Here is a 15,885-nt window from a genome sequence, read left to right as displayed (position 1 = left end):
GGATCTTTCTCCTATATATATATATATATATATTATATATATATATATATGTTATATTTTAGTTATTAGTTATTAATTAATTAAAAATGAACATTTACCTGATTAAAAAAAGAGAAATGATTGAATCGAAGAATAATTAAAAATGTGCATTTACGTGATTAAAAAATAGAAATGATAGAACCTAAGAAGTCTATATAAAGCCAAACAAGGCCATAGCTTTTTGCTCATTCAATAAACTCTCTTGTTTGCTTCTCTGATAAATCAAGAAGAATGGCTCTTAGTGGCACCATGGTTAAGCAAGTTACCATCATGTCAGATGGTGATGTGTTCCACGAAATCTTTAGATACAGACCACACCACATATCCGAAATGAGCCCCGATAACATAAAAGGTGTAAATCTACACGAAGGTGAATGGGGCACCGTTGGATCTGTTATTGAATGGGACTTTTTCCATGGTAAGTCATTCTTTGATATATTGCATCGTCATTAGAAATTTAAATAAACACGTACAATAAAATACGATAAGGTCTTTACGAATAAAATACTACTGCGAGTTTTCATCACTATATATAAATTAACATCACTAATCATAATTTCAAGCAGATTAAAACACAAAGGTTAAAAATTAACATCCTTAAATGGCAAAATTCTAAGTTTCAACACAAAAAAATTAAAAATTAACATAAAAAAAATTCTAAGTATCAACACATTAAAACACAACACACTATTTATTAACATCACTGATATATTTATTAAATCTACACTTTTGATATTAAATTATTTACCATGCTTTACAAAATACTATCGTTTTAATTAAAAAATATTTGTAGTTATCTATATTTTAACCATAGATCAACCTAAAGTGCTTTTACTTATTTTTCTATATAACTGGGATATGCTGACACTATTTTCCTAGCTAAAATCCATTTGACGTGGCCCCTCTGTGTCTGACAAATAAAACCTTCTAGTTCTACGTGGCACTTGAGTGTCAATATGGGTTTTGTAGTTGTCAAAAGAATACTATGGAACCTCCAAAAATGACTAAAATGGAGTTCGAACTCGGGATATAAGTGGCGGATCCAGAAATTTTTTGCTGAGGGTGCGAATGAGGTGTTCAACCATATTTTCAAGTGGTGCGGTCGGGTTTTTTTATGCCTAAAATATACACTAAATTTTTTTTTCCAAGAGGTGCGGCCGCCCACCCTGGCCAAAGGCTAGGTCCGCCCATGGATGTAAAGCACAGAAACGGCGTGTTTTACCACTCGAACAGTAGACACTTTTTATTATGGGTTCACCCATAATTTATTTATGAGTTTCTACTGTATTTTCTATATAGACATTCGCTAAAAATTACAAACCGACTGAGTTCCTAGGAACCCGTTATTTTAACATAGATCTGCCCCTGATTATTGTTAGGGTTTATTATCATCAGCTCACGAGCTCAGTTAGGTTTCTAGGTTTCCTTGTGACCTTTATATAATAACCTGATCATGGTCACGTGACAGATGGGAAACCGAAAGTGGCAAAGGAGGTTATCGAAGCAATCGATGAGGAGAAAAAGTCGGTGTGCTTCAAGGTAATCGGGGGCGATATACTGGAGGCTTACAAAACCTTTTTGATAACAGTTCATGTGGACACACATGGAGAAGAGAACGTGGTCACGTGGACCTTCCATTATGAGAAGGTGAATGAGAGTATTCCAGATCCAGACAGTTTGATGGAGTTTTGTCTCAATGTCACTAAAGATATTGAGACCCATCATCTTCCAAAGTGCAACTGAAACTTAAATGTGTGTGTGTTATGTTGTTATTTATAATCAAAGTTGCTGTATGGTTGCAACCAGTTTATGTGGAATTTATTCTCATGTGTCTGTCTGTACTCTCTAATGATCACCTATGATCTATCTTTGTATTATATATGATGCATATGTTTGCATGTTTATTTTTGTTTTCTTTTGGTTTTAATTATGAGAAAACTTAGCCGCTTAAAAAAAAAAAAAAAAAAAACTTAAAATTATGCGAGTTTAAATCTATCTACTATAATAAAAGAAACCAACTTTTGGACACGTGTCATTCATTGAAGGTATCCTCATATATATATTTATCTTATATTATCTAAATAAATAAATAATAAATTAATATTAAATCTTATCATACTTTAATAAAATATTATCCTCAAATCTAAATTATTAATTTAATATATTTTTAAAACAAATACATCTCTTTCCTACTTATCTTATATTAAATATATAAATAATAAATTAATATTAAATATTATTCTAATTTATTAAAAATATAACTTTTTATTATTTGGTATACAAAATTATATTTATTCAACTTGTGTAAAACGCGAGGTTTTTAAAAATTTAACTTTTATTATTTACTATACAAAGTTACATTTATATAACCCGTCTAATACATGAAATTTTTAAATATATAACTTTTTTATCATTTGCTATGTAATATTAGATTTATTCAACACGTGTAATACACAGGGTTTTTAAGGATATATTTTTTTTATTATTTGGTAGATTTTTCAACCCGACTATACACGGGTTTTTTAAAGATACGACGTTTTTAGATTTAATATACAAAATTACATTTATTTAATCAGTGTAATACACATGGTTTTTAAAGATACAACTTTTTTTTAGATCTATTCAACAAGTGTAATATACAACGGGGTTGTTAAGGATTAATTTTTTTAACATTTGGTAGATTTATTCAATCCGATTATACACGGGTTTTTTAAAGATACGACGTTTTTAAGTATATAGTATACAAAATTACATTTATTTAATCTGTGTAATACACATGGTTTTTAAAGATATTACTTTTTTTATTATTTGATATATATAAAATTACAATTATTTAACCCGTACAATATGCGAGTTTCATAAAAATATAACTTTTTATTATTTAATATATAAAATTACATTTATTTAACACGTGTAATACACGGGGTTCTAACCTAGTAAATATATATATGAAATTGTGTGAAAATTAATTGACTTTATGAGAAAACTTAGCCGCCTAAAATTATGCAAGTTTAAATAAATATATATGAAATTATGTGAAAAATAATAGACTTTGAGAAAACTTAGCCGCTTCGAAAAACTTAAAACTATGCAACTTTAAGAGTTTTTTCCTAAAAGGGTGTTGGTGGAAACCTTATTTACCAAAATGGATGATTTGAAAAATATTTACTAAAATATGTATTTTTTAAAAACCACTTTTTCTCACTCCTATTTTTAATAGATTAAATCATTTATATTTATTAGGATGTTTTCTTAACAAGTGTTAAGAAAAAAAAATACACTACAACTAAAAAATGGATCGTGAGATATAGAAAAAAAGTTTTAATGTTTTCTTTTAATTCAGTTATCAAGGTTTCTTTAACTTTTTCTAAAACATTTTTTAATAGAAACGTTTATATATAACATTTTTTTAAACGTTTATATATAATATGTGATTATTTTCTAAGTTTTTAATTATATGATATATCATTCGTTATCAAAAAATTTGTATTATTAAAGCTAATAATCTACATTAGTTAAACGACTAATAAGTATTTATTAATATATGAATATTTATGCACCATTATATATATCCATATGACATGCCTTATAAAAATATATGATACACTTATATTTATAATTCTTATATTTTTGTTTTTTCACATAATTTGTATTATACACTTTTTAATAATAAACTAATTAGCTTTTTTAGGTTCTAAGAAAACTGATTGATTCAAATATCACCTAATTGTAACTTCATCCAATGTCATGCGTGTAGAACTTAAACATCATTATATAAAAGTTTTGTGTTATTTGCTTAATATGTATAGGAAACATAATTCGTCAAATTATCATAAAATCATACTTCTATAGAATTTATTTACCATCCAACCCACATAATTGGCAAAATACTTTATAACATTATATTACATTGATCTCTAATTGATAATTAAATTAGGTTTCACAATACACCTTTCCACAAATATGGTTTAGCTGACTTTATTATATTAGTTAAAAACAAAAACGTTTATGGAAATACTTTTAAAAAAATAAAAAAGTACTCATAAAAAAATAAAAGTGTTTCTATTAAAGATTTTTTTAAAGTTAAAGAAATGTTAATAAATCCTTTTTTTAATTTTACTATAATTTCTTCTTATAAGAATATTTAAAATAGAAATTGCTTTTATCCAATAAAATAAGGAGTGATAAAAAGTAGTTTTTTTTCAAAAAAACATCTATTTTAGTAAATATTTTTTAAATCATCCATTTTGGTAAATAAGTTTTCCACCAACACCCTTTTGGGAAAAAAAACTCCAACTTTAAATAAATATATGAAAAGATCGAGTTTCATTAAGAAACTCAGCTACTGATTTCCATAAAATAAATTAGCAAACACATTGTTGCATTATGATATTGTACCTCAAGAATGGGGTTTTTCAAAAACAAATTGTGATTTTTCACATTATCCCAAAAGTTTTCATCTTTTGTAATTTAACCCTTTTAAATTTCCGTACTCTTAACCCAAAACTTTCCATCACAAATTGTGATTTTTCACATTATCCCAAAAGTTTTCATCTTTTGTAATTTAACCCTTTTAAATTTCCGTACTCTTAACCCAAAACTTTCCATCTTTTTAATTTAATCCAAAACTTTTTTATTTACAACTTTGGTCCCCCCCCCCTATTTTTTATCTTTCACAGGTTTTTCGTTTTAGGTTTCGTTCTAAATTTTGCGAGTTAACACGTCGCAACGTGCGTGTGGGGTTCAACGTTTTTTGTCTATTTTTTCACATTTGATAGGTATGTCGTAACGTGTCTATTTCCCCCATTTGGCAAGTTTGCCGTAACTAGCGGGCCCTACATCGACTTAGTTATTATTTTCTACGTTTTACGTTTCCGTCTAATTTTTCCGCACTAACACACCGTAACGGGTATGTGTGGTTCAATGATTTTACGTCTGCTTTTCGTTCGGTGTAATTTTTTTTCATTTTATTTTACGATTTTTTCGATGTTGAGGGTCACTGCCAGTGGTGTGGCATTGGTACTACTTGACACGGTTTTACGAACGTTTTTAGCCTATTAAACTTTTTACTAATATTTTGTTTCGGTTTACCCATATACTTCATTTACTTAAAAACTATTTTTTACGTGCATATTTTATGTACCTGTAGGTATAAATATGATTCGCTCTATGTTTCGACGTAAATTTTTTTGAAAATGAGTCAGGTCAAATATATTACGTTTTCGTTTAAAAAAACCATTTTTACGTGCATATTTTTATGGACGTTTTGGTATAAATTCGAGTTGTTCTACATTTCAATGTAAACTTTTTTAGGAAATGAGTCAGGTAAAATATAACATGTTTTCATGCTTATTTTATGTATGTTTTCATAAATTTTGTTTCGAACCAAGTGGAGTCAATTTGTGGTTTCTTTTTTTCTCTTTCTCAAAAGCTCTAATTAATCCATTTTGATTGAACGTGTTAGTTTTTCCTTCATACCAGTTATGTTTTCTATGTATGAGTCGGGTCACATATATTACGTTATGATTGTAGGATATGAATTCGATTTACTTTACGTTTTGATTCAATCGCAATGCTTATACAAATTACATTGAGTTCAATCGGATACATCGAAATGCGTGTTTTCATATGGTTAATGCATCACATAAAGCCATTAAATGTTTTCGATGTACCCACACTGCAACGCACGCATGTCTTATTGCTAGTTTATTTTAATCTACAATCTATGTACGTGTTAATTTATATTTTAATCTTCATACGCACCATAGAAGTCATAGGAATATTGAGCAACTAGTCCGTTGGAGAAGACATATGACTTCATTACCTTTAGCATTTAGCATGTTGATGCATAGTCTTTTGCCGGCTTTGGAAAAGAACGAAACAAGCAAAAAATTAACAAATAAAAAAACCATGATCAAAGTTGCTAATTATTTACTGAGGTAAGATAAGGTTAGAGGAACCATGGCATTATAGTCTAGTGGTATCTTAGTGGTGGGATAAAGCTTATGACCATTAGGTCATGGGTTCGATTCCCACAAAACGGGTTTTTCCCATATTTATTGGGTTTCCTCCTGAATTGGTGCATAGGCATTATTGCCTATTTGAGATGGATATGATCGGGTGGTTCTGCTGGTGGCACGATGATACTCCAGTGGTCCGTTAGTGATCCAAATTTGCCGCTCAAAAAAAAAGATAAGGTTAGAGGTTAGTGCAAAAAAAAATATAGTGTATGGTTTTTTGAGTAATGATGATAAATCGGGAAAGCCCAAGTTCTATTTGAGCACATATTTGTATCTTGTTTTTGGTTTAATTTCAACACAGTTAACCGATTTAGGTTTTGAGTTAGATGTCAGCAACAAACGTCCTCATGGTTTTCTTTTTCAATGGAGCCCAAAATCTGAAAAAAATAGGATAAAATTTACGAAGGAGCAACAAACTGTGGGGGGAGGGGGGTGTTAGAAAATCTACACCGGAATAAGATGATTTTTGAGGTAATGTTGTAGTGGTGATAAGGCGGTGTGAAGGAGAAGGAGGACAACAAATGGTGAGTTTTGATCTATGTGGTCAAGTCTGGAAATTCAAACAAAAGAAAGGTGAATCAACGAGAATCGAACATCGACAAACGGTAAGTGATGTCAGGAAAAGAGGTAATTGTGGTTCAATAGGTCAACAAATGTGAGACGAGGTGGATACGGTGAGTGGTGGTATCGCTAGTCAAAGGGGTCACAACCCATAGTGGGCGTTGCATCCGAAATTTCAAGGGGTGGGTTTGGAGGACAACAAAGTAGTCGAGGTCAGGGTTTCTTAACTCTTATTTTTACAATTATTACTTTTTTATTAAATTACGTAATTAGTCTATGTATATCTTTAAAAGGGCATTTATTAGATCGACTAGTGATAATCGAGGTACTAAAGTATAATATGCCTCTCTATATAACGAGGCCATCTTCTAACCTTGTAGAGGTAGAGCTCTGTAATTTGTTATCAAACTTTACTGGATTCAATGTGGTATCAGAGCTAGAGCTCAAACACCTTGTAGAAACCCTAGCCTAGCGGTGTGCCACCTTTACCTTATCTAAAGCCACCGGAAGACCTTTCCTTATTTACAACTTTCTTAGTGTTCAAGATAGATCCACTTTAAGCATCGTTTCTTCATCACAACAACCACTGTTAAACCCTAATGCAACCGCTACCACAGAAAACCGTCGTTTGCATCTCAGCGTAGCTACATCACCGCGGACTCTCCCCGATCTTCCAAGGGTTCGCAGAAATAACCTGCAATTGGAACCCTAGCCATTGTTACCACAACACAACACAATGCTATTGCCGTCCTCAGATCTTCGCACCAATATACAATAGCGGCAAGATGTGCGTTCATGCGAGAGATACATTAGCATGGATGGTGTATGCGAAAAATCTAGGCGAAAGCTACACCTCGATGGGAAGATACAACCATGCGAGATTTTCACGTGAGAGTTGACACTCTCATATGAATGTCATGCGAGAGTGACATGCAAAAGTCAACATTTGAGAGTTGCAACCTCATGCGAGTGTTCACAACCTAAGAAAAACCTCATGTGCGAGTTGTAGGATGCGCGAGTTGAGTCTTGCAAGTGTTGCGGGATACGAGGATTCACAACTACTTCTCATAACAAAAAGCTACTGGATCTAGTCGAGAAACAAAAATAATTGTCTTTACATTTCAAGACACAACGCTTTTCGCATGTAGCTTACAAGGCAATATTAGACCAGTTATGTACCTAGTGATAATTTAGGGTACTAAAGTGTAATATGTTTAACTATATAGTTGTTATTACTATATATTATTATTATTATTACTATATATTACTAAACGAATTGAAATGGATAGTGATTTTAATATTATAATAATTTATAGTTTTTTTAATATTTTTATTATTTTAATATTATAATAATAGTTATTTCTTTACTTTTTAACTTTAATCTTTTTTTAATATCAGGGGTTGGGATTAGCTTGGTGTCAACCGGTATCGAACTAGTACTGGTATCAAAAATACCGGGACGGTCCTGTTCGGTATCAGTACATGAAGGTAAAAACCGAGACTAATACAGAAAACGTCAAAAGTTGGTACCAAATTGATATTGGAAATCTTTTGGTTCGGGAAATTCAGTGATGCTACCAGATACCATTTGCTCATCCCTGATCACGGTTACCGTACTAACAACGGTATCGTATAACTTTTTTTGTTGATTTTCTTCAACTTTTAATTTTTTTTTTGTTTCAGGGGTAGGGATGAGCTTAGTGCCAACCGATACAGAATCGGTACTGATACCGAAAATACCGGTTACGGTAACGGTATATGAAGGCAAAAAACAGTAGTGAACCGGTACCAGGAACGCCAAAATTCGGTACCGAATTGGTACTTAAGATCTTTCGGTTCGGCAAATTTGGTAACAGTACCCAGAACAATTTGCTCATCTCTGACCACGGGTTTCATACGAACAACATCTTTACCATACAACTTTTTTGGTTAATTTTCTTTCGGTTATCTTTTAGTGTGTTTTTCTACATTTTCTTTTTATTCTTGTCAGCAGTTCCGTTCGCAACACGCTCGTAGTTATTTCAAAACACATATAAACACAGACTAAATAACAAAAAGAATTCGCTGCAACGCGACGAACTTTTTTAAACCTAGTTAACATAGTATCTAGATTATCATAATCATTTCTGTACTCTTAGTCATTCTATTTTCTGATAAAGATAACATAATTATTTATTTTTGGAATTTTATGTTTCCAACACCAAAACATTTGTTGAAGCGTAGGGTGCATAATTACATAACTAGTAAGACTGCGGGGAGGGGGGCGTTTATGGGGCAGGGGAAGCCAGGCAACACTGGCTAGCCCACTCTGTGCAAGCGTTGGCCACGGCATTGCTCAGCCAGCATCACTTTGAAGCCCGGCGTTGGGCGGAGGTGGGGGGTGTGAGCTGGCTAGCCAGGATTGGCTGTTCAATTTTGGACCGTTAGATATAGCCGTTAGTCGTGGCGGTTTCAATGGTAAAAATCAAATTTAAAAAAAAACTTACAAATTTTTACCTATAAGTAACCCCCCCCCCCAAACCCACAAATTTTTACAATACTTCTTCAACCAATCTCACATCAAACAACTAATTTTTTTTCAACCAAACAACAAAACCGAAAATGGTGCACTGCACAGAGGAGGAGATCGCGCTTGTCACTTCGATCGTCGATGCACAACGTACGTTACAACACGATCAAACCGGGTATTGGGGACAAGAGTTCCAACAATACCAACAACACGTTGGTAACACTCGCCACAATTTAAACGCCTACCAACACAAGTGGCGTGAATTAAAACCGAAGCTGGATCAGTTTAAAGTTTGTTTCGATCGTGTCCCTGCGGGGGACTTGAGCCATGACGATCGAATGGAGATCGCGAAGATCGAGTGGAGGCACGACGGGAATCCGGAATTTAAGTGGGTTCCCCACTTTAACATTTATCGAACTCTGTAATTTTATTTTTTTAGGAATTATTGACTACTTTTTTTTAAATTTTTTTAGGATGTTATCTAACTTTTTTTTTAAATATAAGTTTGTATTTTATTTTATAAATCTAAGTATATAAAAAATATAAAGCCAGCCAACATGGCACTCCAACGCCGCTAACCCACGCCACTTCCACACCCTACTTTTTTTGGGGTGGTCTGGTAAAGCCCATAATCACCACGTGTCGAGCAAAGCCTTCAACCCAAACCCCCACACCTGCAGACTAAGTGTCTGATTTGAGTGGAATTTAGACTAACACTTATGCTTATTTTAATAATATTTTAACATTTCACACAAAAACATCATGATCATTATTATTATTGGTCATTATTATTACTCATATATTTTGAAATGTGTTGCATAACATAAAACCTAATTTCATGCGTAACTAGCCTAGATTTAATAGTATTGTGTCAGATCTTTCTATTGAAGTAACCTTGGTCTGGGACCTAAGTCGTTAATATAGATGACTTCTTTTGCTTGTTTTCATTTGCTTAATTTATCTAGAAGAAATGAGAGTAAACTATATATAAACCAGAGTAAACCGTGTTTGAATTAATGATAACACCCGTACATTCATAATATTTGAGAAGTGTTTCTAAGTTGAACAAGCAAATAATTAGATTTAACATCAAACAAGTGGCTTATATTTTAGAAAAGAAAGTGCACCTTTGAAGTCTATGATGAAAGTGTAAATATCTAAAAAGCAGATATACACCACTAGTGTTGTATCTTTTTACCATTAGTGTTGTATATGTAACAATGTTTCTCTTTCTTTTCTATAGAAAAATGGGAAGAAATATAATTGCAAATCAATATAAAATATCATTTTTTTTTGACTTTCTAATTCTTCATTACCTACCCACCACTCACACGTTTTTTCTCCTTTTTTTAAGATTCGCACTTATCCAACGATTTTCCATCACTCCCATCTTACCTTTTTTTACAAGTCATCCTTCATATCACCTCAAGCTCTCCAAATGCATTGTAAATGCACTATACATCAGAGATGGTATAACAACAAAAAATACACGTGGAATTCGTATCTTCTCTATGAGTTAATAGCTCCATAATTTGTACATCTGACTTTATGGTTGGAAATCATGGTGTCTTTCATGTAAAATCGCGTACACACGATAAACATGTAGAGGCTGACTTCTACTTTGTTAAAAAAAAAAAGGACACCGAGGAACTATACGTTTAATTAGTAAATCTCAACAGATTTATTACTTCTCAAAGTGTTCGTCGAATGCCTTCCTCTTTGATTCACTGTGTCCTTACATTACATGGCTCGTATCATTTTGATTCACCTTATACACCCTTGGCTTGTGGGTCTATGTAGTATAAATATCTCATCGTGCTGGGTTTAGTCCAAAAAGGCTTTTAAAGCTTAACTAATTTAGATATACAATGTATATAGAGTGTTATACCTTCTAATTTGTCAAAATACACTTTTTCATAATATTATATTCTACATATAAAATTACAATGACATACATATAATGGCGTCTCTGAGAATTCATATATCATGTTCGAGCTCTAAAAAATATGTATTTCCGTAATGTTTAATTATTATTATCTTCTAAAATCAAATTGGTATTCGGCTCACTAAACCTAATGCCAATGAGCTAACTTCTAAACCATATTTTTTTTTTGTAAATGGGCTAATCTTGGAGTTGTTATCGGTATACTATTTAAAAAAAAATACATGTATATATATCAGATTTAAAATAAATAAAAAACACGTGCCCCTCAAAATCACGGCCCTGTGTGATGGTCCTCCCCTCACACCCTCATCACCGCCACCGCATACATATAAACAATATATGTTGATAAATATGACAACAGTAGATCTTAACCCTTTATCCCCACTCCCGTTTCTCTTGGTTATGGAAGCGTTATCTAATATTTTTGTCAAAGCTGGTGAGGCAGGTTTGTTTAAAGGTTTCAAAACTCCTAATAACGGACCGAAAATCTCTCATCTCTTTTATGCTGACGACGCTCTCATACTGGGGGAAAGGGATAAGGATAGTATGCTTAATGTGGCTAGATTTCTGAGGATTTTCTACATGTGTTCGGGGTTAAAACTTAATTTACATAAATCAAATTTAGTGGGGTTGGGTGTGGAAGACTGGGAAATCAATGAGATAGCTAAGGTGATAGGGTGTGAAATGGACAATATCCCGCTTACTTACTTGGGGATAACGGTGGGAACCAATATGAATAAAATTTCTAATTGGAATCCGGTCATAGAGGTTTTTGATAAAATGTTGTCGTTGTGGAAATCTAAAACCCTTTCAATTGGGGGAGGCTTACTCTGATTAGTTCGGTTTTGGAGAGCATTCCTATTTACTATTTTTCTATTTACAAAGTTCCGGTAGGTGTCATTAATTTGTTAGAAGCTAAAATGAGGAAATTTCTTTGGGCGGGGTCTAGTGAGAATAGAAAAATGCCCGCGATCGTGTATGGAACTGGCAAAGACTGCCAGGTTCGGATGCGGAACTTAGGGAGTGGCAGGAATGTCAAACTGTTCTTGATTTGGTTACCCTCTCTAGTAACAAGGATTCTTGGCTGTGGAAAGGAGATGAAGTCGGAGGGTTTTCAGTGAAGTTAGTCAAAAAGGCGTTAATTGATGATAGAGGGATGAACAATCCTCCTAAATTTGAATGGTGTAAATGGGTATCCTCGCTCCAGTCCTCCTAAATTCGTTTGGGGCAGTATTTCGAGGTAACTTTTACATCAATCAACTTGTATCATCGCTCCAATCAAAAGCCCTAAAACATCGGTTTGTAATTCGGAAAAAAACTTAACTCCGTTAAGCTATTTTTAACGCAGACTATTATCGGGCAAAAGTGGACCAGTTCGGATTATTATTGGCAAATAACTAAGTTGAAATCGACCAAATTGAAAAAGTTAGGATTATTTAAATCCAATTTACCATTATTGTATGAAAAAATTATGTTCATTTAAAAATCATGGTGAAAAAGAGAAAAATAGAAAACGCTATAGCATCTCTATGGAAACTCTACTCCTGAGATAGGGGGAGTCTCCATGGAGACGTTACAGATGCTATATTCGAAATTTGTGTGGATCATTGGTTTATTTTGTGATTTTCCCTTTTATTAGTTTTGTTAAAGTTATTAAAGAAAGGAGAAATGCAAGTTGCATGAAAGAAGAAAGAGGAGCATTCACAATTTTTCCATCAAATTGGAAGATAGGTTATAAGGTTGAAGGGTATGGGGGTGTTACTCCCCCCAGCTCACCATGTATAGCGCCTCATTGGGCTCTATCATTACACCCTCCATTTTAAGAGGGGGACGCCATAGTGTACTCACCGTTGTGTTAACGCCAATGTTGAAGGGTTTAGGTGGGGCCCACTTGTTTTGCACCAATGAAATCTTTTTTTTATTTTGTTTAATATAGGGCTCCATCCACACCATGCAAATTAAAGGGGGCTCCATGGCTGAGGTGGATCCTAGGTGGCGTTGACATGGTCTGATAAAGCCCCTAGGGGCTCCAACCACGCCCTCCAGCCTAAGTGATTGTGAGTAGAGTAAAAGAGAAAATGTTATTATTTAGCTGTATATTTGAGACACACTATTCAATCTCTATCATTTTTTAATATATTTCAAAAGTTGTTGTGAGTAGATGAGATACAAAAGGTAATTATAAAGATATAAAAACGTATTATATTATTGAATGAAGAGATAAATTGTAATCGTTTTTAGTGTAATTATAGTGTAGAAATGATGGAAGAGATATGAATGCTCTTAGGAACATTGTAAATCTTAAATTACGCTATGTTTTTCTATTTTGTTTCCTAAAATCTGTAATTTTTTACAATAATTATGTTATTGATTTTTAATATTATTGTTACTAGTTTTTTTACAAACTATTCATCAGAAGCGAGTCTTTCTTCAATAATCCAACTCTAATCGATTAAAAATATATCAATAACTCAACCTGACATAAGTATCTCAATAAAAAAACATATACCGAATAATTGTGATTATGTCGAGAGAAAAGAATCACGATTCCGTTGGTGCATCACATTTTTCAAACTCGACTTTTTGAGTCGAAAGAATGACTATTATTGTCACCGACAATTTCAAGATAAAGGGTCAGGGGTGTCCATCTTAAACACATGTATTTTGATTTTTATGAATATTATCTTCTAGATAAAGTATTTTATTGGTGTACATTTATGAATATCATCTTCTAGATAAAGTATTGGTGTACATACATAATTGAAATGGCTAGTGTGAGCCCTTAATAATTGGTTTGAGTTATGACTCTTCAGTCTTCACAACTACCCCTACCAAAAATGGCCAAAATTGAATATCGACCCCATAATTTTCTTCCAAAGATGGAATCAAACAGATCCCACAAATGTTTGATGTTCACCGTTCGAATGCCTACTGTGGTAAAACTCCTAACACCCCTGTGATATATTATCATTGAAGTTGTTTAGAATTCAATTTGGATTTGAAATATTCGAAATTTGACTTAATTTGATTCGATTATCAAGAATTTGTTTCGATTAGCAAAAATTCGAATCCGTATTCGACTCAATTCGAGTTCCAATAAATCAAATACGAATCGAATACAAATTTATAATTTTAAATTCGATCCGATAATTCGAATTCAAATTATACATATTTATTAATTATATTTATATATAACATACACATATAACTTTGATTTAGGCTATAGTACAAATTAATCAATAAACTAGTCTTAGCTCCCCCGCGTTGCGGTGAGGGGCGTAAAACCGTGCTACCAGCGTTGCAGGGAGATACAAAACCATGTTATATAGCAACCAAACGTTGATCAAAACCGGAAAAAACATAAATGTCACACCCCAACCGATGGTGGAAACATCGGAGTGAGACGAAATAGATTGCAAGAGACTTCATAACACTATTTGTGACAAGTATTTAAATAGTAAATTTTCATTTCATTTCTAAAGAGTCAATTACAAGGATTTGAAACAATTACAATATAAATGATGAAATACAATACAATAAGAATACAAATTTAAAGTGTGTATCTAAGCATCCTACTAGATTCCATGCATCACCAACGTCATTGCTAGACCTGCAACATGTTTTAAAAGTGTAGTTCAAGACAAAAGTATTGGCGAGCATACAAGTTTGGTGCGTAGTATATAAGTATAAAAATGATAAGGAACAATCCACATGGCAAACCTAGTTATCAAGATAAACGTATAAACTGGCATGCGATTTACAAGTCAACCCTCTGTTTATGCAAGTATGAATGAATAAACCTAACATGACCTCTCGTTCACGGGTGGTGCGTTATTCCTATAGCATTATACATGTTAAGTGGAGGCTTGTACGAAGCTAATGACAAGTTCATCACATAAGAATCACCCAGAAAACACGAATCAAGCATAACAAATAGTAAGCATGTATTGGATTATTTGTTTATGTATTTGCATAAGAATATGTATACTAAGTGTGTTTTGTATATAAAAACATGTTACACCCAAAGGTGTGAAAACGGTAAAATGGGTCAAGTATACTCACAAATCGCTTATGTTTTCCGATTATCCAAGTGTTGACGAGTGAATGAGTTTAGGAGGTTGAATGTATATGGTTTGGAGTTCATGGTATGTTTAGAGTCAAGATACGGAAATTTAACTATATGAAAATAACATAAGAAAAGGTAATCATCTTTAACACATAATACTTGTTTGACACTATGAAACCTCAAGGGTTTAAAACGTTTTTCATAGGTAGAATACCCATTAGAATCATAACAAGTTATTAGGTCTTAGATGATGTATTCTAGTACTTGGACGAATGAACACAATTTCATCATCAAAGGTTCGAATATTTGGATAGTATATATAAGTATTATATAGATTATGTATATTAATAAGTCCAATAGTTCAAGCATGAGGTAGGAGGTTGAATCCTCCATTTAGGAACCTCTTTAGTGTCATAGAATTCATGTAGGAGGTAGGAAGAACAAGTCTTCCATTTAGGTACCTTTAGATGTTCACCACTACACTTGATGTTATGAACATTCAAGGAGGGTCATGAACTTATAAGAAACAGTAGAATATGAACAACTAATCTATGAGAAAACATCAAGCAATGTGTGGATTTTCAAATAGGGTAGCCCAAGCTAATCCTAAATCACACATTCATCGAGTCTTAAGCTTGAATCATCACTTGTGGGTTAAACCCTTGAACAAAACAGAAAGTTTGTGAGGTTTATACCTCTTATTTTGAATGTCTCAACCTTGTTTTTAAGCCTAACTAACCATAGA

General features: G+C 32.8%; 2 protein-coding genes across 2 annotated transcripts; both read left to right on the top strand.

Annotated features, from left to right (window-relative positions):
* Window positions 1–240: 240 nt before the first annotated feature.
* On the top strand, window positions 241–1,952 carry LOC110871918 (kirola). The gene is made up of 2 exons (XM_022120676.2): window positions 241–457; window positions 1,508–1,952. Exons 1-2 carry the CDS (start codon window positions 271–273, stop codon window positions 1,780–1,782), a joined length of 462 nt encoding a protein of 153 aa, XP_021976368.1. The 5' UTR covers window positions 241–270; the 3' UTR covers window positions 1,783–1,952.
* A 9,473-nt stretch (window positions 1,953–11,425) lies between these two features.
* LOC118480909 lies at window positions 11,426–11,908 on the top strand. The gene has a single exon (XM_035975892.1). It carries the CDS (start codon window positions 11,426–11,428, stop codon window positions 11,906–11,908), a length of 483 nt encoding a protein of 160 aa, XP_035831785.1.
* The last annotated feature ends 3,977 nt before the right edge of the window (window positions 11,909–15,885 follow it).

The sequence above is a fragment of the Helianthus annuus genome, chromosome 8, assembly GCF_002127325.2.
Source record: "Helianthus annuus cultivar XRQ/B chromosome 8, HanXRQr2.0-SUNRISE, whole genome shotgun sequence".
Taxonomy (NCBI): Eukaryota; Viridiplantae; Streptophyta; class Magnoliopsida; order Asterales; family Asteraceae; genus Helianthus; species Helianthus annuus.
Note: the sequence above shows the minus strand (reverse complement) of the source record. Positions and strands in the feature narration are given on the sequence as shown.

Excerpts from the sequence above, each read along its gene's own strand:
- LOC110871918 (XM_022120676.2), top strand. The coding sequence starts at position 271 with ATGGCTCTTAGTGGCACCATGGTTAAGCAAGTTACCATCATGTCAGAT. Across the intron at positions 458-1,507 it reads TGAATGGGACTTTTTCCATG|ATGGGAAACCGAAAGTGGCA; the intron begins GTAAGTCATTCT and ends GTCACGTGACAG.
- LOC118480909 (XM_035975892.1), top strand. The coding sequence starts at position 11,426 with ATGACAACAGTAGATCTTAACCCTTTATCCCCACTCCCGTTTCTCTTG.